Source organism: Salvelinus sp. IW2-2015, unplaced genomic scaffold (genome assembly GCF_002910315.2).
Source record: "Salvelinus sp. IW2-2015 unplaced genomic scaffold, ASM291031v2 Un_scaffold16339, whole genome shotgun sequence".
Taxonomy (NCBI): domain Eukaryota; kingdom Metazoa; phylum Chordata; class Actinopteri; order Salmoniformes; family Salmonidae; genus Salvelinus; species Salvelinus sp. IW2-2015.
In genome coordinates, this window is record NW_019957542.1 from 198,493 (window position 1) to 223,276 (window position 24,784).

The 24,784-nt window shown below is 41.0% G+C and overlaps 2 protein-coding genes across 3 annotated transcripts; one reads left to right on the forward strand and one right to left on the reverse strand.

Moving 5' to 3' along the window:
• Positions 1-10,449: 10,449 nt before the first annotated feature.
• On the forward strand, positions 10,450-18,992 carry LOC112080487 (carbonic anhydrase 4-like). 2 transcript variants are annotated; one of them, XM_024146270.2, is made up of 8 exons: positions 10,450-10,592; positions 13,634-13,678; positions 13,773-13,937; positions 16,225-16,370; positions 16,960-17,052; positions 17,157-17,223; positions 17,560-17,760; positions 17,927-18,011. In XM_024146270.2, the coding sequence occupies exons 1-7, from the start codon at positions 10,538-10,540 to the stop codon at positions 17,736-17,738; spliced, it is 750 nt and encodes a 249-aa protein (XP_024002038.1). In that variant the 5' UTR covers positions 10,450-10,537; the 3' UTR covers positions 17,739-17,760; positions 17,927-18,011. The 2 variants fall into 2 exon arrangements, with proteins under 2 accessions (XP_024002038.1, XP_024002037.1); XM_024146269.2 differs by having other exon boundaries at positions 10,453-10,592; positions 17,560-17,723; positions 17,927-18,992.
• Positions 18,993-22,279: 3,287 nt separating this feature from the next.
• LOC139027435 (RIMS-binding protein 2-like) lies at positions 22,280-23,925 on the reverse strand. The gene is made up of 3 exons (XM_070442606.1): positions 23,606-23,925; positions 22,948-23,110; positions 22,280-22,695 (listed from the first exon to the last, which is right to left on the reverse strand). The coding sequence occupies exons 1-3, from the start codon at positions 23,831-23,833 to the stop codon at positions 22,589-22,591; spliced, it is 498 nt and encodes a 165-aa protein (XP_070298707.1). The 5' UTR covers positions 23,834-23,925; the 3' UTR covers positions 22,280-22,588.
• Between the last annotated feature and the right edge of the window lie 859 nt (positions 23,926-24,784).

Sequence of the window (24,784 nt, forward strand, 5' to 3'; positions counted from 1 at the left end):
CTGGACTCTTTGTAAACTGGAAACCGTATATCCTGAGGCTGCATTTATTGTAGCTGGGAATTTTAACAAAGCTAATCTGAGAACAAGGCTTCCTAAATGCTATCAGCATATCGAATGCACGACACGAGCTGGTAGCATTCTGGACCATTGCTACTCTAACTTTCGTGATGCATATAAAGCCCTCCCCTGCCCAAATCTGACCATGACTCAATTTTGTTGCTCCCAGCCTATAGACAGAAACTAAAACAGGAAACGCCCGTGCTCAGGTCTATCCAACATTGGTCTGACAAATCGGATTCCACGCTTCAAGATTGCTTCAATCACGTGGACTGGGATATGTTCCGGGTAGCCTCAGACAATAACATTGATGTATACGCTGACTCGGTGAGCAAATTTATTAGCAAGTGGATCGGTGATGTTGTACCCACTGTGACTATTAAAACCTTCCCTAACCAAAAACCGTGGATTGAAAGCGCAAACCACCTCGTCACGGACAGGAACGTCTTGCTCCCAGACAAATTAAACAACTTCTTTGCTCACTTTGAGGACAATACAGTGCCATTGACACGGCCCGCTACCAAAGCCTGTGGGCTCTCCTTCTCCTTGGCCAATGTGAGTAAAACATTTAAACGTGTTAACCCTCGCAAGGCTGCCGGCCCAGGCGGCATCCCTAGCTGCGCCTCAGAATATGCGCAGACCGGCTGGCTGATGTGTTTACGAACTTATTCAATCAATCCCTATCCCAGTCTGCTGTGCCCACATGCTTCAAGATGGCCACCATTGTTCATGTCAMCAAGAAAGCTAAGGTAACTGAACTAAATGACTATCACCCGTAGCACTCACTTCTGTCGTCATGAAGTGTTGGGTCTCGACCCCACCCTGTGCAACTGGTACTGGACTTTCTAATGAGCCGACACCCAGATGGTGAAGGTAGGAAAGAACATCTCCACCCCGCTGATCCTCAACGCTGGGGCCCCACAAGGGTGCGTTCTCAGCCTTCTCCTGTACTCCCTGTTCACCCATGACTGCGTCGCCATGCATGCCTCCAACTCAATCATCAAGTTTGCTGACGACACTACGGTGGTAGGATTGATTACCAACAACGACGAGACAGCCTACAGGGAGGAGGTGAGGCCCCTCGGAGTGTGGTGTCAGGAAAATAACCTCTCACTCAACGTCAACAAAACAAAGGAGATGATCGTGGTCTTCAGGAAACAGCAGAGGGAGCATCCCCCTATCCACATCAACGGGACAGTAGTGGAGAAGGTGGAAAGTTTTAAGTTCCTCTGCGTACACATCACTGACAAACTGAAATGGTCCACAGCGCCTCTTCAACCTCAGGAGGCTTTAGAAATTCGGCTTGTCACCTAAAATACTCACAAAATTTTACAGATGCACAATCGAGAGCATCCTGTCGGGATGTATCACCCCCTGGTACGGCAACAGCTCTGCCCACAACCGCAAGGCTCTCCAGAGAGTAGTGAGGTCTGCACAACGCATCACCGGGCAAACTACCTGCCCTCCAGGACACCTACACCACCCGATGTCACAGGAAGGCCAAAAAAATCATCAAGGACAACAACCACCCGAGCCACTGCCTGTTCACCCTGCTATCATCCAGAAGGCGAGGTCAGTACAGGTGCATCAAAGCTGGAACTGAGAGACTGAAAAACAGCTTCTATCACAAGGCCATCAAACTGTTAAACAGCCATCACTAACATAGAGGGGCTGCTGTCAACAGAGACTCAAATCTCTGGCCATTTTAATAAGTTTAATAAATGGAAATAATAAAGGTATCACTAGTCACTTTAAATAACGCCACTTTTATAATGTCTACATATCCTACATTACTCATTTCATTTGTACAGTGCCTTGCAAAACATATTCATCCCCCTTGGTGTTTTTCCTATTTTGTTGCATTACAATCTGTAATTTAAATTGACTTTTATTTGGATTTCATGTAATGGACATACACAAAATAGTCCAAATTGGTGAAGTGAAATAAAAAAAAATACTTATTTCGAAAAATACAACAAAAAAACAAAACGGAAAAGTGGTGCGTGCTTATGTATTCACCCCCTTTGCTATGAAGCCTCAAAAATAAAATCTGGTGCAACCAATTACCTTCAGAAGTCACATAATTTGTTAAATAAAGTCCACCTGTGTGCAATCTAAGTGTCACATGATCTGTCACATGATCTTAGTATATATAAACCTGTTCTGAAAGGCCAAAGAGTCTGCAACACCATTAACTTCTCTAGGATAGGGGGCAGCATTTTCACGTTTGGATGAAAAGCATACCCAAATTAAACTGCCAGCTACTCATCCCCAGAAGATAAGATATGCATATTATTAGTAGATTTGGATAGAAAAAACTCTGAAGTTTCTAGAACTGTTTGAATCATGTCTGTGAGTATAACATAACTTATTTAGCAGGTGAAACCCCGAGGACAAACCATTCAGATTTTCTTTTTTTGAGGTCGCTCTCTTTTCAATGGATTTTCATTGGGAATCCAGATTTTTAATTGACCTTCTTGCAGTTCCTACCGCTTCCACTGGATGTCAACAGTCTTTAGAAATTGGTTGAGGTTTTTTCCTTTGTGTAATGAAGAAGTACGGCCATCCAGAACGAGGGTCACTTAAAGTGTACTGTTTGTTAGAGGCGCGTGACCAGAAAGCTAGCTACAGTTTGTTTTAATCCTGTATTGAACACAAATCATCCCGTCTTCAATTTTATCGATTATTTATGTTAAAAAATACCTAAAGTTGTATTACAAAAGTAGTCGAAATGTTTTGGCAAAGTTTACAGGTAACTTTTGAGATATTTTGTAGTAACGTTGCACAAGTTGGAACCGGTGTTTTTCTGGATCAAACGTGCCAAATAAATGGACATTTTGGATATATATCGACGGAATTAATCGAACAAAAGGACCATTTGTGATGTTTATGGRACATATTGGAGTGCCAACAACAGAAGCTCGTCAAAAGTAAGGCATGAATTATACTTTTTATTTCTTCGTTTTGTGTCGCGCCTGCAGGGTTGAAATATGCTTCTCTCTCTTTGTTTACTCTGTTGCTATCCTCAGATAATAACATTGTTTGCTTTTGCAGAAAAGCCTATTTGAAATCTGACATGTTGGCTGGATTCACAACAAGTGTAGCTTTACTTTGGTATCTTTCATGTTTTATTTAATGAAAGTTAGATTTTTATAGTAATTTATTTGAATTTGGCGCTCTGCATTTTCTCTGGCTTTTGGCCAAGTGAGACAGTAGCGCCGCGCCTAAACTCAGATTTTTGGATATAAATATGAAGTTAACCGAACAAAACACACATGTATTGTGACACTCATCCTATGAGTGTCATCTGATGAAGATCATCAAAGGTTAGTGATTCATTTTATCTCTATTTCTGCTTTTTGTTACTCCTCTCTTTGGCTGGAAAAATGGCTGTGTTCTTCTGTGACTTGGCTCTGACCTAACATAATCGTTTGGTGTGCTTTCGTCGTAAAGCCTATTTGAATTCAGACATGTTGGCTGGATTCACAACAAGTGTAGCTTTAATTTTGATATTTGAATTTGGCGCTCTGCATTTTTACTGGCTTTTGGCCAAGTGGGACGTTAGCGTCCCACATATCCCAGAGAAGTTAAGCAAGGGGCACCACCAAGCAAGCGGCACTATGAAGACCAAGGAGCTCTCTAAACAAGTCAGGGACAAAGTTGTGGAGAAGTACAGATCAGGGTTGGGTTATAAAAAAAGATCCGAAACCTTGAACATCCCACGGAGCACCATTAAATCCATTATTACATGTTTTTTAAAGATTATGACACCACAACAAACCTGCCAAGAGTGAGCCGCCCGGGCCTCCCAGTGGTCTAGGGCACTGACTGCGCCACCAGAGTCTCTGGGTTCGCAGCCGGCCGCGACCGGGAGGTCCGTGGGGCGACGCACAATTGGCCTAGCGTCGTCCGGGTTAGGGAGGGTTTGGCCGGTAGGGATATCCTTGTCTCATCGCGCTCCAGCGATTCCTGTGGCGGGCCGGGCGCAGTGCACGCTAACCAAGGGGGACAGGTGCACGGTGTTTCCTCCGACATATTGGTGCGGCTGGCTTCCGGGTTGGACGCGCGCTGTGTTAAGAAGCAGTGTGGCTTGGTTGGGTTGTGCTTCAGAGGACGCATGGCTTTCGACCTTCGTCTCTCCCGAGCCCGTACGGGAGTTGTAGCGATGAGACAAGATAGTAATTACTAGCGATTGGATACCACGAAAATTCGGGAGAAAAGGGGAGAAAATTAATTAAAAAAGAAAAAAAAAGAGTGAGCCGCCCACCAAAACTCACGGACCAGGCAAGGAGGGAATAAATCAGAGAGGCAACAAAGAGACCAAAGATAACCCTGAAGGAGCTGCAAAGCTCCACAGCGGAGATCTCCGCTATCTGTCCATAGGACAACTTTAAGCTGTACTCTCCACAGAGCTGGACTATACAGAAGAGTGGCCAGAAATAGCCATTGCTTAGAGACAAAAATAAGCAAACACGTTTGGTGTTAGCCAAAAGGCATGTGGGAGACTCCCCAAACATATGGAAGAAGGTACTCTGGTCAGATGAGACTAAATTTGAGCTTTTTGGCCATCAAGGAAAACGCTATGTCTGGCGCAAACCCAACACCTCTCATCACACCGAGAACACCACCCCCACAGTGAAGCATGGTGGTAGCAGCATCATGCTGTGGGGATGTTTTTCATCGGCAGGGACTGGGAAACTGGTCAGAATTAAAGGAATGATGGAGGGCACATAATACAGGGAAATTCTTGAGGGAACCCTGTTTCAAAATATTTTGCATCTTCAAAGTGGTAGGCATGTTGTATAAATCGAATGATACAAACCCCCCCAAAAACTATTTTAATTCCAGGTAATAAGGCAACAAAATAGGAAAAATTCCAAGGGGGGTGAATACGTACTTTCGCAAGCCACTGTAGCTAGCTAGGTCTGGCCCAGCTCTGGTACATGGCGTAAATAGTACCTAGCCAGCTCTGGACTGCACTAGCTCTGGTCCTCACTAACTAGCTCTGGTCCAGGGCGTTCAGACTGACTCAACTTAGATTGCTTCAATAAAGTTTTATGCTGCAATTTACCACAGTCACTAATAATACCACTACTATTKCATTAACTACCACTACTACAACTACTACCACCACCACTGACACAGTCACCACTACTTAGTCCCTCGAGAATTTCTCAGATTGTTTGTAATATTTAAGGTAAAAAATTGTTGATTTTGCTACGGCGACTCTGACATTTTGCATGGCAATATGTGATGATTTTGTAAAAATGTTCACGAAAATGGAACCTAAAGGGGCTCTTCAAAGGGTTCTCCTAGGGAGACAACCGAATAACCCTTTTAGGTTCTAGATAGCACCTGCTTTTCTAAGAGTGTACCACTACTATTACTACCACTACCACTACACTATAACCCACTATAATAAATTTACAAAACCACCCCAAAATAGGTCACTATACCTAACCCATTAAAACCCTATTACTACCATTAGTACTACTACCATTACTACTGCCGTCATTACCAATACAATGTATTTAATTACCATGAAAAACACTTAAAGAGGAGCAAGCACAACAAAGTTTCTTCAGGAAATGTCCTTTTCTATTTTATTAATTCATTTCTATGGTATTTGTTGTGCAGCTTCAAAATAGCAAGTGTTTATTTTGTAGTATATTTAGCTAGTTACTTTCCACATAGCTTTACTGTAGTTTAACTTATTCCAATGAGGAATAACTAGGGTTTAGCTAACTACATATCTAACTACATACCAGTAATTATTTTTAGATGCTGTTTACCCTCACGTGATGAGTAAACAGTAACTATTTCAACTGTGATGAATACTACTAGCTATGATATTTCACAGATTTTACTGAAGGATTGATTCATCACCAGACTAAGCTACTCTTTAGAAGTAACATGTCATATGTAGCCTACGGGTCAAAAAATGTATTATTGACTTTCACCTGCATTCTGTCACAAGGTTTGCATCACACAACGTTTTACTGCACTTAGGCTTATTATAGCTTACTACAGTCTAATGACATTGACACCTCTTGACCTTTGGACTATAAGGTTCTATCTGACTTTTTCCTCAAAAATAAGTCATTCATAGAAAAAGAGTAAGCCATTTGGATATGCGGATTGTAAATAGAAATTACAATTGTTTTAGATAAATTTTACCTTATGATCGCTGGAGACAAATGTGAAACCAGTCATATAGCAACAAACAAAGCCTATCAACATTAAGCATACCTCTGTAAAGTTTATGAAATGCTGGCCTTATAACTTGCAGGGATGAAATTTGTAGACAAAAGCTATAGGCTTCTGTAGCCATGCACAAATGACAGTATAGAGTCCAAACCAACAAACCTACCGAGTGCACTTATGTTTTCTATAATGTTTTAATTAAATTCCCAGACTTTTCACTGTATTTAAAAATTGTATTGGTGTTACATATTAGCCAGTATCGGTAGCCACTGTCAGTTATACCCACACACATCTATAACTGTCACTTGTTATTTTACTTATATTTTGCCTCATTCCATTACATTGTCAGTTTACCTTTCTTTCCTTTGTCACATTGATCTGGTTATTCCTGAGGATCACTACAGTAGCATTAGCGGATCATAGTAAGCTAACGTATTATAACTTGTGCAATAATTTGGAATATGTAGCCTATTTGAATCATTATGGAACGCAGACCAAATGAGTGAGGATTTTTAGGGTAGATTTATAGGACTACTGTTCAACCCCTATTGTAGACTTTTCTAACTTTCTAGTTGAACAATTGAATATGACAACTTTCAGGATGAAACAAACCACTGTATTTTTGATTCACCAATATATTTTGTGTGTAAAGGCTCTCAAAACCTATTTTTGTATTATTATTCATGAATACTTTCCTAACCCTACATAACATACAAATCTATTGGTGCTGATAAGGAGACAAATATGTGTGTATTTATTTACATGGCTTTTTTTCATTGATCCTTAATATTCTGAACCGTTCTCTCAATATATTATAGTGTCTGTTGAGAAAATTCAAATTAAAGGTACACMACATTTAAAGGGATGGCTTTAGATAAATGTACTGAAAACCCTATCGAATGAAAACTTGACACGAAAATATAGGCCAGCAAGTGGGCGGGTTTTCAGCAGTTTAATTAAATGTATTCAGGGCACGTAAGGGAACCACACCTGCAAAGCCCGTTACGGACCTGCATAAGGTAAGTCTGAATGCCAACTACTGAGAAGTGCGTAGGAAAGGCGTACATAGGAAAGGCCAACCAGGTAGCTAGGTCCAGCTGGCAAGATAGCTAGGTCCGGCCGACCGACCAGCCAGATAGCTAGGTCCAGCCGGCAGGATAGTTAGGTCCGGCCGGCTGGCAAGATTGCTAGGTCCGTCCAGCCAGACAGCTAGATAGCCCAGTTGTTCTTTAGATGGTCATTTACATGTGAGATGTGTCAGATTTGTTTTAAAGGAAAGTAAAACTCAGAATGTTCTCTCTGCGTAAACACCATTTAACTTGGTGGTATCAGGTTCTATCTGCAATCCAATCACACAATGCTGGGTTGTCAATAAAAAAGTATTGAATGTAAGGTGATTTACAGTACTTATTGATTCATGAAAGAGGCACTCCACCACTGCTGCTCGATCATCCTATTTTTCCAACTTAATTGAGGAGAATAAGAACAATCCACCTGTAACGCTCTGGGTGTCGGGGGGGTGCAAACAAATGTCCAATACGGACTTACTGGGTGTCATAAACAAACGTCCAAACACGGAAGACAAAACCCAGTCCACAATACATACATCCACTCCCGAATCCAAAAGTACAAATGAACAATCCCGCACAAGGAAGCGTACGGGCTGGCTGACTAATAAAGCCACACTAATTAACAATCACCTAAACACAGGTGTAACAAATAAACACATAAGGAGGGGGAGGAAAAAGAGTCAGTGGCAGCTAGTAGGCCGGTGACGACGACCGCCGAGCGCCACCCGAACGGGAAGGAGAGCCTGCCTCGGTTGAAGTCGTGACACCACCCCCAAAAAATGTATACTGTCACATAGCTAACTAAAAAGCAGCGATCCTCAAGAGAGGATGGCTTTCACTTCAGCAATGATACATTCATGTACTTCTTTGACAAAAAGATCATGATCATTAGAAAGCAAATTCTCTTTAAATCTGCGTGTTTTTCAAAACGCAGTTGTCCTGAGTCTGCATAACACTGCCAGGACCTAGGATCAAGGGAGACACTTAATCCTATATCTCTTGACACATTCATGAAAATAGTCAAGGCCTCTAAACCTTCAAGCTGCATACTGGACCCTATTCCAACTAAACTACGGGTACGTGCCGTGGGGGAGATCTTCGTGGGCTACGGTATACTCAGCCTTGTCTCAGGGTAGTAAGTTGGTGGTTTGAAGATATCCCTCTAGTGGTGTGGGGACTGTAATTTGGCAAAGTGGGTAGGGTTATAGCCTGCCTGGTTGGCCCTGTCCGGGGGTATCGTCGGACGGGGCCACAGTGTCTCCCGACCCCTCCTGTCTCAGCCTCCAGTATTTATGCTGCAATAGTTTATGTGTCGGGGGACTAGGATCAGTCTGTTATATCTGGAGTATTTTTCCTGTCTTATCTGGTGTCCTGTGTGAATTTAAGTATGCTCCTTCTAATTCTCTCTCTCTCTCTCCCTCTCCCTCCCCTCCCAGWGGACCTGAACCCTAGGACCTTGCCTCAGGACTACCTGGCCTGATGACTCCTTGCTGTCCCCAGTCCACCTGGTCGTGCTGCTGCTCCAGTTTCAACCGTTCTGCCTGCGGCTATGGAACCCTGACCTGTTCACCGGACGTGCTACCTTATCCCAGACCTGCTGTTTTTGACTCTTTCTCGCTCTACCACACCTGCTGTCTCTGAATGCTCGGCTATGAAAATTCTCAAAACTATACATTTTGCAGATAGAACCTTATAGTCCCAAGTCCTTGACTATTCATATCATAGGTTCTGGTACTCTTTTTAAATTACTTAGATTTTTTTTCACCACTTTTTCAGAAGAATGGCCATAACGTAAACTTTTTTATGGTAAAAACAAATATTAAACAAGTGCCTTAGAGTATGTTTAAGGCCCTTAACAGAGGCATTGCTGTTTTTGTCTTGTTCTATATCCACACGAAAACTTCCATGGAAGGGGTATTTCACTAAAAATACAAACTTACCACATTTCATTGATAACTAGCAAGTAGTTTACTGACTTTGAGTGTCAGAGAACAGAAGAACATATTAGTTTAGTCATCCAGAGCTAAGCTGTGCTAGTTATCCATAGGATATACAGTAGTGTCATTTTAGGGAACTATCACTTTAACAAATGTGTAATGAATATGAATTAATATATTTGATGATGTGATTAGAAAGAAGGAAGGGTATTCTCTATATTTAATAATGAAATGGCTGCACTTTTCTATTGAAATTAAAAGAATTAACATTCTGTGGCAGATAGAACCTTATTTAAATAGATTGACATTTCAGGGGCATAAGGTTCGATCTGCGATTGCAACCCCCTAAAAAAACTGATTTACAAATGTCTTAGGATTTTGATACTCGCAATTTAGGTACCTTTACGGTGAGGACCTTAATGGGTTATGAAAGAATTGAGATGTGAAAATCTGGGATGTGAAAACTTAAATGCTCAATATCTCAGAACTATACATTGCGCAGATAGAACCTTATAGTCCCAAAGTCTCGACTTGTTCTCTGTTTTCATCTCAAAATGTTTAGATAGTATCGACATTTGAAAAATGTATTGGGTGGCGGGAATGGGCTTCCATATTTAAACATTGACAGTGACACCTACATCAATCATTATCCTCCAGCCATCGGTTTTGCCATTCTGCAGTGACTGAGGATGGGCCAGGCCAGCTTTGTTCAGCACATCATAAAAGTAATTAAGCAGTTTGCAAAGAATACTTCACAAATGGCATAGAACGGGTTCCAATGTCATTAGACTGTAGTTAGCTATAATAGGCCTAAGGGCAGTAAAAAGTCCTGTGATGCAAACCTTGTGACAGAATGCAGGTGAAAGTCAATAATTAATTTCTTGGCCCGTAGGCTACATATGATATGTTACTTCTAAAGAGTAGCTTAGTCTGGTGATGAATCAATCCTTTAGTAAATCGGTGAAATATCATAGCTAGTTGTATTCATCACAGTTGAAATAGTTACTATTTACTCATCATGTGAGAGTACACCAAATCTCAAATCATCATATGATATGCCAACTCTCTAATTCAGAGTATTGCTGAGGAAATAGCCTACAAGGAGATCTCATTAGTATTTAATATTAACAGGTATGGATACAACCTAGTGGGAGGGGTTGCCTTTTCTAGAGAACCTTGCCACCTAACAGTTATTTACCAGATGCTCTGCGTGTGGCATCATTTAGAAAATAACTGATTGGAGTTTGACCCAAGCAAACACAAATCACAATGCATTTACTTATTTCATTTTTCTTTGCCATCATTGTGAAGATTCAAGGGGCAGGTGAGTTTTTTTATTGTTTGATTTATTCAATCTTAGTACCTAAAAGGGGTTGAAACTTGATATATTTGTTGTATTTGTGTGTACTGGCATTGGGTATACAATGTTGGGGAAGCTTCAGTGAAAATGTAGCTAAACCTTAAGTTACTTCTTACTGAAATAAATTAAACTACAGCAAAGCTATGCTTGAGTGGAAAATAACTAGTTAAATGTCCTACAAACCAAACGCTTGGTACTTTGCAGCTTCACAATAAATACCATAGAAAAGCATGAATAAACTTGTTACGTTCCCCAATACAAAAAACACAAAATATCATAGAACAACAGAAATAGGGAACTAATAAATAAGCCACGGCAAGCAGAACGAAACAGGTGGGGTTTTAGGAGGGGTTCTCAAAGACACTCATGGGGGTGTCCACTAAAGATTGACTAGCAACAATAGTCTGGGTTCTAAAAGAAACCCACCATAAGTGCCCACTAAATCCCCCCCAAAAAAACAACAACACACCAACTTATAGTATTGAGCTAAAAGCAAGTGGAGCAAACCAGCACAGGTGCAACTAACGACTGACTAACGAGGTGACAGGTGCAACACATCCTGACCAACGAGGATGTTTTCAATCAGAGCAAGCCACACCCAAACAGAACCAACCTTGAAATCAAAAACTACATTGTGCAAAACCCCAAAGCCTATAACACCTTTCCAGGTAAGAAAGCAAATATATAGAATATTTTTACCAACAGAAAACAACTTCAATTTTATAAAATCAACTTAAATGTATCACTTTCTTCAATAAAAACATGGTGATAACTGGTGGTCTCTCATACAAGACAAAACAGATCTCTTCTTTTTTATACATTTTTCTATAACTTTTTTCACTTATTTATTTGTATATACAGTAGCTGCCTAAAAATCAGACATTTTGAAAAACAGGTACATTTTGATATTTGTAACTTCCTGTAACTCTCATCCCCTTGTGACGAGCCCAACCGAAACAAAACTCGTCTCCAGTACGCCAAAACGTGCAGCCCAAAAAAAATGAGTGCCAGAGCTACACACTGGTTAAACACAAAACACTAAACTTATTGACTGCCCACCCTTGAAAGACAATCAGATACCAAGTTGTCCTTATCACGGACATGTCTGATTTCAAGGGGAAACTCCTGAAATATGAGACTCTAGCAAAGGAGTCGGGGATTCATGGAGCGTGTCTTTTGCAGGAAAATAAGAGGGTTATGATCGGTATAGACCACAAGAGGGGTAGAGACCAATACATAAACCTCAATGTGCTGAAGAGCCAGTGCCAAAGTGAGTGTCTCCTTCTCGATAGTCAAGTTGTGTTTCTGATATGAGGCCCATTTCTTTGAAAAGTACCCCACAGGGTGCTTGATATTGTTGTACTCTTTCTGTGGAAGCACCACACCTGCTCCTACATCGCTGGCATTGGCGTTCAAAACAAATAGACAATGGAAATCCAGAGCAGCTAGCACTGGTACAGAGACCAAAAGAGTCTTTGTCTTCTTAAAAGTCTCCTGACAGTCTGGGCTCCAACGGAAAACAACGTTCGCATTCGTCAAAACTGTAATTGGAGCAACATGCTGGGCAAAGTTCTTGCAAAATGCCCGGTAGTAGCCAGCCATTCCCAAGAATCTGCGCACCGGAAGGTTATTGAGGGCCTCCACTTTTGCAAGACCGGTTGGACCTTCCCTCCTTCACAAGATACTTCTCTGATGCTTGGGCGATTTCACTCTGACAGGTTCACTGTCAAGTTGGCAGGGGAAAAATTGTTTCGAACAGACTCAATGTTCTGAAGGTGTTCTGGCCAGGTGACATTGAATACAACCACATCGTCAAAATATGCCTCTGCATTTTCCAGACCACGTAGCATTATGTGTTTGAGCCTTTGAAACATGGCTCCGGCATTTCTCAAACTGAATGGAAGATGAAGGTAGGAAAATGAACCATCAGGAGTGACAAAAGCAGACAGCTCTTTGGTACCTTCAGTTAGAGGGACCTGCCAATATCCCTTCAACAGGTTGAACTAACTAACGTACTTGGCAGTGCCAACACGGCCCACACAATCGTTGACCCGGGGCAAAGGGTACGAGTCTGACTTAGTAATGGCATTGAGTTTGCAAAAAATCTGAACAAAACCACAGAGGCCCATCTGCCTTAGTTACTAATTTACAGGGTGAACTCCACGGACTGTTGCCATGTTGTGCAATGCCGTGCTCAAGCATGAACTCCACTTCACTGCAGATTTTTTCGAACTTTTCAGGAATCACTCGATAGACATGTTGTTTGATTGGCAAAGTCCCCTACGTCAATGTAATGCTCTAGTACATTTTTCTGAGTTGGCACATCTGAAATGAAACCCTGATATTCTAAAATCTGCCATTGATGACCAAACCAGCCATCGACTAATGAACCCTGTTCGGGTAGAGCTGAACGAACGAACCCTGCTCGGAAAGAGCCGGACGAACAAACATTGGCCACTGCTCCATGAGTGAATCAACTGTTGTGTTAGTTTGCGCCGGTGTTTATGGTTATGCCTAAATCCTAGGCCCTTATACGTTTCTAATCGGACCGTAGTGATACTGTGTATTGTCCTTGTTGTAAAAGCTGGATTTATAATCAAGAACTTTTGATTGTACTTTGGCCTGCCTCTGTGGTTGTTTGCCTTGGGGTAATGGTCTCTGTCAAAAGCCACTAAAATTGTGTTCAGCTGTCTATCTGATTGACAAAGGTGACCATAACATTGGACTTTACAACACATCTTATGTAATTTATTTTTAATTTAGGAAGTGAAATACTCAAACAACATTTATTTATGCCATTGGATGATTCATGATGTCCCAACATGATATCATAGGAAAACGTCATCCTGTCACGTAAAAAAAAAAAAGGAAAACTTCACAATATATGACATTGTCAATACATAGCATTTAATGGCAAGAAATGTGCGTCACATGCTTGACATTTTTGTCAGTACATTGCATTCAATGGGAAAAAATGGTTAATGTCCAAAAAATCCCTTCTCCAGATTGGTGCTACCAGTCCCAGGTTACATGTGGTGGCAACTGCACAGGTAAACCATATACATTCAGTACATATGCTAAAATACCCATTGGAATCAAAGTTCTTAAACATAACCAATGTTCTGTCTCGTTACTCATGTGAAGGACCTGATGGTTGGACAACGGTTGCTGTGGCATGTGGCGGAAAAGCCCAGTCCCCCATTAACATTGTGACAAGAAGAACTCTACCAGATGGACGCCTTACACCATTCACATTCGCTGGGTACCAAGAGGCCTTCCACGGTCTCATCACAAACAATGGTCGCACTGGTGAGTTTCTATGTAAATCGGCCTCCCGTGTGGCGCAGCGGTCTAAGGCACTGCAGTGCTTGAGCTATCACTATAGATCTGGGTTCGATCCTGGGCTGTGTCGCAGCCGGCCGCAACTGGGAGACCCACGAGGCGACTCACAATTGGCCCAGAGTCGTCCGGGGTTAGGGGAGGCTTGGGCCGGCCGGGATGTCCTTGTCCCATCGCGCTCTAGCGACTCCTGTGGCAGGCCGGGAGCATACACGCTAACACGGTTGCCAGTTGGACGGTGTTTCCACTGACACGTTGGTGTCCCTGGCTTCCGGGTTAATCGAGCAGTGTGTCAAGAAGCCTTTCGGCTTGGTAGGGTTGTGTTTCGGAGGACGCATGGCTCTCGACTTTCGCATCTCCCAAGTCTGTATGGGAGTTGCAGCAATGGGACAAGACTGTAACTACCAATTGGGGAGAAAAAGGGGTAAAAAAAAAACAAATAATAATAATAATTTCTATATAAATCAGTGGTTCCCAAACAAGGGGTCGCCTAATATGAAAATGCGGTCGCAGGAGAATTTACCAAATCCTGAAGAAAAATAAATATTGTAATATCTTTGTATTTCAAAAGCATTGTCATGTGGTTAACCTTAAATATCTAAATGAGAATTATTCAAATGTTAAAGACAAAATTCAACCAGAGAGCTCCCTTAGATCAGGGGAAAAGGCCGCACTTGACCGTTGCACTTGAATCATTCCCACACAGTTGAAAACAACTGTGTGGAGAGGCAGAAGCACATGAACTCACATCAATACTTTTGTCAGATTACGCTGTTTAACAAAGAATTTATGCTATTGCTAGCAATCAACAGGAAACTCTGGCTGAACGACTCAAACTCCCTGGCTTATGCTCTCCAAATGGATGTTAGCTGTCAGGGCCGAGATGCCCATGCATTGCATTTTGTTCGCTATACATATCCCGGGATGTTATTCACAAGGACATATCTCCCGAGCATGAAACGGCACAGGGGATGTTAAGTGTGCTATGTGGCTATATTCTTGAAAAACAGATTCCATGGGATTGAATGGTGGGCTTTTGCACAGATGGGGCACCATCTATGGCAGGACGACGGGCAGGCCTCTGCACTCTAGTTATGAATGTGTCTCCCTCTGTCATATGAACTCATTGTATGATACATCGCGAGCAACTGGCGGCAAAAAAGTTGGGCACAGAACTCTGAGATATACTGCAGCAGGTAACTTCGATTGTAAACTACATCAAACCACATCCATTGCGCTCATGCCTGTTCACAACACAATGTGGACATGTAGGATCAGATGAGTGAGTGACCGAATCAGTGGATTCAGAGGAAATTATTATTATTGTAGAGTCAAAAGCGAACCATGCCCCCTTCCCTCAGCTGTGCATATTTCTAACAGACAACAGCATCAGTAAGTGTCCCACACGAGTGATGACTGCTCACCTCCAACGCTTGGAAGAGCACCTTGGGACCTACTTCCCAATCCATTTGACTGTGTGATCCTGTCTCTGTTGACATGTTGGTAACTGAAATTGAACAGCTGATCGAGATGTCATGTGACCAATTGCTGCAGACAACGCATTCACGGGTCACTACGAAGGAATACCCTGTCGCCTCCCTCTCGCCAGCTCATATGTGTGAAGCTGGATTCATTGCTCTCGTCTGCATTAAAACCAAATATCGATCCAGGTTGGATGTGACAGCAGAGATGAGGTGCGTACTGTCAACCATGCCTCCTGACTTTGAGGAGCTCCAGCATGACATGCATCAAGCTACACCCATCTCATTAGTGGTGGTGAGATAAGCAACATTATGTCAGACTAATTTGCAATTGACTGTCATAGCCCCACGTTAAAAGTATGTGATGGTAAGTTGAGAAGACAATCAGGAATACTGTTACAATGTTTTTCAATTGACTGCCATAGCCCCAAATAAAAAGTAAACATGGACTGTTATTTACATAATTCTTTTCACATGGTTAGGGTGGGGAGAATTTTCAGATTTCAAAATGGGGTCGTGGGCCCCTGATATAGATGCTGCATTTACAGTACAGAACCCCCCTGCAAATGATACAGTATTATCAGCATGGTGTATTGTAGTTGTATTGAACACGAATAGCAAGGCTTATTCACTCAATGCCTTGATATTTCACAGATCTGATCTAAGCTCAAAGCTCCATAACATTGGCTTAACATTACAATAGTACAGTACATGCAAAGGTCCTTGGACTCTACATATCTCATTTTACATGGACTAAAGCTTTCATCTCTCTGCAGTTCACATGGACCTGCCTGCCACAGCAAAAGTACAGGGTGGAGATCTGGCGGTGCCATACAAGGCAGTACAGCTCCACCTGCACTTGGGCAAGGATGGAGGCCCTGGATCAGAACACACCATCGATGGAGAACAATATCCCATGGAGGTTTGATGACCAAAAGAAAGGAAACATTCCCATAATACACCATAATGTATTTTAAAACTCCTGATATTTATTTATGATTATCACATAGTTTTACGTCTTTTAGATAGAGTTCAATCAAGTACAGGCTTAACTGAATGGACAACAAAGACAGAATGCAATATGGAATTTTGAATAGTTGGGGTAGGCCTTGTCTCGGAGGAATGTTCCTCGGAGCCAGATGCTGATGACAGGTATCCCTATACTAGGCAGCTGGCATTGAACCCCCCATGCTGGGGGAAAGGAGTTATAATGACGGGCCTTAAGGTTATTATTATTCCACACATGGCTAATAGGAAAGAAAAGAAGAAAAGATAATGATAAGTTTGTGTTCATTCGCACTATGCCTGTAGAATAGGAAACATAGTGAATTGTGTACTACTTGCTTGATGAATTTAAATGAGCATTCAGATCAGCCATTCTGATTTAACTTTTGTGAACTACATTATGTGTACAGTAATTATACATCAATCACATTAACGTACACTTTTGCAAATTCACATTTATTGCAATCTTTGACATATTTGTCAATGATATCTCTTGATGTCCTCAGCTGCATATAGTACATATAAAAGAGGAGTACAACACTTTGGATGAAGCTCTGAAAGRCCTAGCAGGGGTTGGAGTTCTAGGATTCTTTTATGAGGTATTTTTCTGCTTAATCTTCTACAACATGAGAAAATGGGATTTATATGACATTTGATAAATGATACTCTCTGATAATCCTGATAATATATCTTATATTTTCAGCAATCGGGAAGCTCCAACAAAAAATACGACTCCATCATAAATGCTCTGAACACAATCAATATGCCCAGTAAGTCAGCTTATAGACAACAACCATTGTTATGTATCTTTTATAGCATGGATCCAGGTACTAAATGATGCATGTTCCGGATCATACAGGGATAGGCCTATGTGATAGTGTGCTGTAATAAAACCCTTGTTTTTTAACCACAGTGTCTTCGATAAAGCTATTAGCAATCACTAGTAATATGAACAGTAGCTTATTTTGTAGACCACTTACAGCTCTCATCATAAACTGTGTTGTGCAACACTTCACCTGAAATGATTACTGTGTAGTTCCATAGGGGCAATTTAAGATAGTTTTACCCTGTATTTGTTCCATTGTCTTTATTGTGTCCACCTCTAGGCTCCAACACTACCCTGAGTGATGTGTCCCTGGACATGTTCATCCCCTCTCAGAGTAATATGACCAGCTACTTCCGCTACCAGGGCTCTCTTACCACACCTCCCTGTGAAGAAACTGTAGTTTGGACCGTGTTCAAAAATACCATTCCTCTCAGCAGGCAACAGGTGTATAATGCTTGACATTACACCTCACCTTACCTAGGTCACTTTTATACCTGACATTATACCTATACCTGCTGTCAGGGAATGTATAGTAAATGTATTGCAAAATAAAGTCCATAAAGTTGTTATTTGTATGTCTTTATTGAGTTGTACTTTTTTACTATATGTCTAACATGTTTTTTTTTTTTTATCTTTGTGTCCTACAGCTTGATGCATTTTCTCGGCTTCAGTTTGCTGATGGAAAGCCTATGGTGGGAACCTATCGCCCAGTCCAGCCGTTGAATGGTCGCCTGGTGTATCGCTCTGGAAGTCAAGTTATCTTAGTCAGCACTTTGCTACTCATCACCTCTGTGATATCAGCCATTGGACTCCCACTGCCCAAATAAATACTAGCATCTTTGGATATGTGTATCAGTGAATTAGAGAGTGCCCAATATTATCATAATCTCAAATGCAACACTCTAAAAAATGCTGGGTTAAAAACAACCCAATTCGGGTTCTTTGGTTACCCAGCACTGGGTAAATATTGGACAGAACACAAGCTGGTTTATTTTGACCCAGCCAGTGGGGTTGCATGAATAACCCAACATGTTGGGTGGTTGGGATTACCYAAACATGSTTTTATTTAACCTTCAGTTTGGTATTTTTTACTTTCATGCTGGGTTGACCTATAAACTGGGTCTTTTTGAATGTAATCCTTAGGTTATTTTCAGGAGACGTGGTTTATTAGGGAATGGCTTTCAGATAGATCTTATYGGACACCCGTGAGCGTAAATGTCATTCCTGTTCATCATGTTAAGTTTACATACTGCACATTTCATCTTAACGTTTTGCATGTTACACATTCTTCTAGAATATTAATTCATTATTTATTAGATATTATAATAAGGTGGTATCCATCCCAACAATGGGATTTGCAGAGGCTTTTAAGGAACTCATACACTTCTGTAAGCCTCAATGAAGCTACGAAAATGTCAATGTTCAACCTTAACATGTGATAACTATACGACAGAACAGATTAACAGGAATGATATTTACTCTCACGGGTGTCTAAAAAGAACTATCTGAAAGCCACTCTCTTACTAAACTATGCCTTCAGTMTCAATTACCCAGAACTAATAACCCAGCATCAACAACCCAAACAACCCAGAATATGTTTGTGTATGACGGCAATGCAGTTGTTTTCAATAAAGTTCACTTTACTTGACAAATTATAGTTGTTACAGTTTATTCAACAATTAAGGAGCGCATTAATGATGCACATAGAGATTTCATATATATATATTTTTTTATGTATTCAAATAATACTTGAGAGCATTACGCCAAGCATTGTTATTACACTCTTATTAGACCTCCTAATCATTTAAAAAATATATTTAATTCACATCAACTTCCTATTGCTGTTATTGAACAGTCTGTGTCATTATTTGACCTGTGCTTTTCCACAGAACCAACAACACAACTGGTGAGAATCAGTATCAAAGTACTGGAACTCTGAGCTATATTGTCCGGAAACAAAGCACATCCATGTCATTTTTATATTAGGGGTACCCAATCAGTTAAAGCTGTAAACATATAGTTTTTACTTCACTTTATTCACACTAACTAAGCACAGGGCAGCACAAAGGCTATATGTGATTTAATCTTCTATGTCATTTCTTCTACAATCCAGCAAGTGTCAGTAATGGGGAACAGCACACATTCCGTTCCTTTCTTCATCCTTTTTGACCAACTTCACACTGCACAAAGCAGGGAAATAGTGGTCGTATAACCATGTGTTTTGACTGAAAATATAATTTCCACTCTGTGGACATTATACTTCCCATATCCAGGTCAGGTTACTCAGGATACCCCACACTTAACAATTTCATACTTGTCTAATCATAATTCAATCAATCCCTTGTCAACAACCTGTGGATAATAGCCACTGATTTCATTTAGGTACAGGTAGGCTACACTATCCATTTCACCTTAAGTAGTCCCATGTTACACATAAATAGCACTACAGTGCGTTGAGCCAGGGGAATAATCTCCTAGCTGCAAAGTCTTGTTTGGCTATTGCTATAGGACTCCTTCAAGGAGGCTAAAGCCGCACACAACGCCCTGAACCAGAGCTACTCAAGGACCATGACTTTACCATGTGTCTGTAGTTACATAGGCAAGTAAAGTGTAGTTACAGTGTAGGGAGGTTGAAATACTAGTAAAGATGCCTACTGAAATCGTTCAATGTGAGAGAACTGGTAGGTCTTCAACTGTCTTCAACTAAACAAAGAAAAGGTAGAGTGTAGGTTTGGAACAACGTTTCACAAAAATATCTTGCACAGTTGCACACACAGTTTCCACCCATCACCCACTTCCTCCTCTCTCACTTGACTTGACTCTGAGGTTTAGGTTGTCTTGACAACATAGGGCATATCTCACTTAAACGTCATCTCACGTGTTTCAGTTGTGCCTATTGCATATAGCACTTCTTCTGCTGCTGTAAACTGGGTAGAGGTATGGGTTCCTGTCTGTTAGCAAAGTGCAATAGAAGACAAGAGAACAAGCAACAGTGTAACCTATCCTATCAAATCTTTGAATGCAATGAAGCTGATATCTGCACAAAACAGGTCATGAATCAATTAGTTATAGCATGTCTGAGAAAGCATGTCATAAGAATGTTCTTTTACCTATACTTTACTCCTTTAATAGTGGATATATTCTATTATAAGCCTAAAACATCCTAAGCTGTTGATCTCTCCTCTAGACTATAGTCAACATGAACACCACGTAAGTACGTTAAATCAATTTGAAAAGGGATCAATAAAATATGTATAAATTTCACAATATCTAAGTAGCTAATTTTTAATAGTTGATGTTATCGTCTGTTTGCATGTCCTTAAAAGGGGGGACCACTGTCTCTGCCTGTATCCCAAATGGTACCCTATTCCCTATATAGTGTACTACTTTTGGCCAGAGCACGATAGTATCTGTTCAAAAGTATTGCAATATAAAGGGAAACGGGTGACATTTGGGACACATTYTCTGTCAGTAGTGCAGATGTCTGTCTATGTGGGCCGTATGGGCGTAGATTGGTTGGTGTATCTCAGAGACAGAAGGAGGTATCGCTGTAGAGAGACTGTTGAACCGCTTCCTGTGGTTTACACCACGTGACTACGAGACTTAATAAGAACACCACTGTTAGTTGACACTCTGTTTCTGCTGGGATAGAGGAGAGAAAGCTGGTAAGACCCTGTGATATACTGATTGACGTAGCTTAATAGATTCATTGAATATCATTTTGTATAAAACAGAGGAGAGTTTTACTGTATGGTGGCAGTAAAGACAATGTATTACAAAAAATATTGTAACATTTTACTGGTTCTACTGGTTGAGATGATTTTAGTACACTTTTATAAATTATTAGATCATTTTGTTACACATCCGCAATGTATTACAAAAAACATGACCGTTTTTGTGACGATTTAGTTAGTTCTTACCTTGAATTTGCTCTGCTGATTGGACTGAGGAGKGGTTCTGAGCAGCACCAAACATGAAGCTGCCACAGCAACAAGAAGATACTGATGTACAGTGCAGTCATCCATAAAGTAGAGAGTACTACTAAACTCCTCTGCACAGTGTAGTGTTTCCTACTTTATGGATGAGTGTACTGTTGGCTACAGAGGAAAACACTACAGGGACTCCAGTGACATCAATGAAAGATTCTGAAAAGCTTGGAGACCATGGTTTATGTTTAAGTTGTATTTAATTTTTGTACTAGAAATGCAGTCCTCTGAATAAATCTTCCCGTTAAGTATTCAATCATGTTTCTCAAATAAAAGTAGATTTGATTGCAATWTTGTACTTATGAAAATAAATAAATAGTGTTTCTTCATGGTTTGCTTTCCATGGTATATGGTCATTCAACAATTGTAGATTTTTGTATATCAATCTCAATGCAGTTGATAGTAAAAGTAGTTGTACAGTTACACTTGTTTCAGTGTTCAGCATCCGGTTATGATGAAGCTCCTGCCCTGTATAATTCTAAACCCGCTAACATGAGGTACATAGGAACAAGGGAATTAAACCGATTTTTAGAAAATGAACAGTTTAATAGTACTGCTAAATTCTGCATACTGTAGATATCTTCATTCGATAACCATGATTTCATTATTTTGGCCAATCGTACTCCACCTTAAAATGTTCAAAAAAGGTTAGTAGTTCATAGGATTTCTTTGGACAGAGCAAAATCTGTCTACTGCGTTACTGTGCATGATGACCTGCAAACGGCAACAACAAAAAACAATCCCATGATCATTACAAATTATGGAGAAGATTTCTGTGGTCACAAGTATTTATGCAGAAGAAAAAATATGACAAAATCTGGATATTTGACACAGTAAAACATAATATCCCTTCAGATATCCTTTAAAAATKTTCATTTTGTCATTGTATCTAATTCCGATTCTTGGCATAATCTCACGTATCCTATGTTCCTCGTTAATCCTATTCCCATGGTAGTGGTTCCAGGTAGTTGGATGGCACCAGACCTCTCAGCCCATGAAGGTCCCCCTGGATGGAGATTAGACATTGGCAAAGCAGTCGTCATTTAGATGTACAACCAATGGCAAACAAGATTTCATTTCTCCAAAGACTACTTAACCAKCACTCACATAATATAATCCATCTTCATCCATATCACCAAACACACACAACTCAGCCTACAAGAAAATGTTTTTGGGGAAAAGTTACTGTTCATTTGGTGTAGCTGTAATATGCACAGTAAGGCCCTGTAACTGTGATTACCTGATAATTGGAGTTCACTAAATTCAAAATACCAAAATAAGAAAGTTAAAGTGGATTTGGACATCCATGTGGAGGTTCCACACTCATGTCGCTGTCCATGTTGGGGGAACTTTCCCAAGGGTCATACTCAAAGATGGCCACCATCCTGCGGACGACCAAGTCATTAGCACGCTAGACTCTTCACTTGGATCTGATGGGAAACACAGAGGTCAAGAGCTGAATGATTAGATCATAGTCTAGGACTGCATCCCAAATGGCACCCTATTCCCTATATAGTGTACTACTTATCACCAGGGCCCTGGTGTATATAGGGGATAGGGTGCATTTGGGATGCACACCAGATCTCATTTGTCATCATTAAGAAATCTCAGATTGTTTTTTAATGTAAATGATTTCAGAGAGTGCGAAAGAGAGTGTAAGAGATAGTGAGAGAAAGAGATACCTGTACAGGTGTGGTCGACAGGCAGGAAACCCTGCTGTATGAGCTGATGTTTAAGGTAGTCATCATCCACTGGGATCACAGATACCATGTTACTAGGCACGGCACCAGACAGACCACCAGACTCCCCGTGGTAGAAACCATCATCATCTTCATCTCCAAACACCTGGCAGAGACAGAGACAGGAGTCAGCCATTTTGTTTTCCTGAGATTTGTTTGGTAATGATACAGCTCTACTGTGCATGTGTAAAAGAAAGGAACATGAGTGGAAAGTTATCAGTTCAACATCAACCAGTTGCAAAAGATGACAGGAAATGAGGAAACCACAGCTTTTGCACATCAAGTAGCCCTACGCATTAACAGAGAACAAACAGGAAACACCAGCATCAAGGACTGATAAAAAAGAAAATCCCATATACTATATAACTGATTATAATCTGCCTACCTCATATTAACCCAGCCGTGTTCAAACTTGGTTTGATCATATCTACCCCTTTAAAATGGGAGGTAACTCTTTATATAAGGTATACAAAAAAGGTTTATTTAAAAAGGAGTTTATAAGTTGTTTCAATAATTTTTTTATAGACAGTTTAAACACCTGGTATAAACAGCTATAACACAACGGTTGATATTCTACACTACAGTATTCTCAGTACATTACCTTAAGGATCTGTCCTGGCACAAAAGGGAGCTCCTCGGCGGTGGTCTCAGGGTTTGGCGACATCGCAGCAGGGTTGTATGGGAAAAGATCCACAAAGAGCCGGACGGGGGGTTCCTGAGACACCTGACTTGACACCTGGTTGGCGGTCACCAGCTCCCATTGCCTAATATCCTCTGGTGTAGCAATTCTCAGTCCATCAGWGTACAGAAATACATACACTCCCTCCATTAGCCCTTATGTGAGTCAGCGCAACCCTGATGAAGGTTAAGGGCCAGAATGTGTTAGTTTTAACAATAAAGAAGCATTTTTATTAACTTCCACTCTCTTCCAAGAGTTGCTGAATTCCCGCTTCACTTCAGTGAGAGCAACCCCCTCTCAGCACTACATTGGGCAGACAGACGGCTGCTGGAGACAACAGGGCTCTACTTACCCTCACCCTTTATGAAGCTACAGTAAGCTGCATGAGGCTGTAATCTTCTTTGAGGAAAGTGGATAACGTTTTCGTCCCAACCCTCTATACCTGCGGGACAGTCTGTCTGTAGAAGTAGCAACAAGAGAGGAATGCTCAACTTTGCATGCGCTAAAGATGTGATTTGTTTTGGGAAGTTGAAATGGAAAGATGATAGTGTATAGCACTACAGAACATGCAGATATCATTTTTTCAGTGAACTACTTATGGGTGGTCAATGAGATACTATAAAGTAAATGTATACGGACCCGGATCCATGAGGGGGCAAAAGGGGCCTAGCCCCCTCAGTTGAAACTTGAGCCCCCTCAGTTTTAGTTTTATATCTCTAGATAAAATAGCAAAAAAGTTAAAATGATGAGTGACAGGTTGACGCAAAATCTGCATCTCTGTTGTGCTGTGTCAGCACAATGGACAGAGCGCATTGCAGAGTGTGTAGGAGGGCTATGGAAAGCACTGTGGTGCTGCAGACCCCTATGGGTTTCCATAAAAAGCGGGAAAAGCACTTCTTATCTGTGGTAGGCTAAGTGAATAACGTGATATGCCTCCGCCTGTAATATTTTCTTTTGATGTATAAGGTCAGAGTCAAGTTTACCATTGAAGCTGCTTCACACAACTCTGCCTCACGCCCCACCACTACAGAGTTTAGTTATTGTCTTAGTTAGTTGTAAAAAGTGTTAGTGTTTTAAGCCTTAGCCTATTTAGCTAGATCG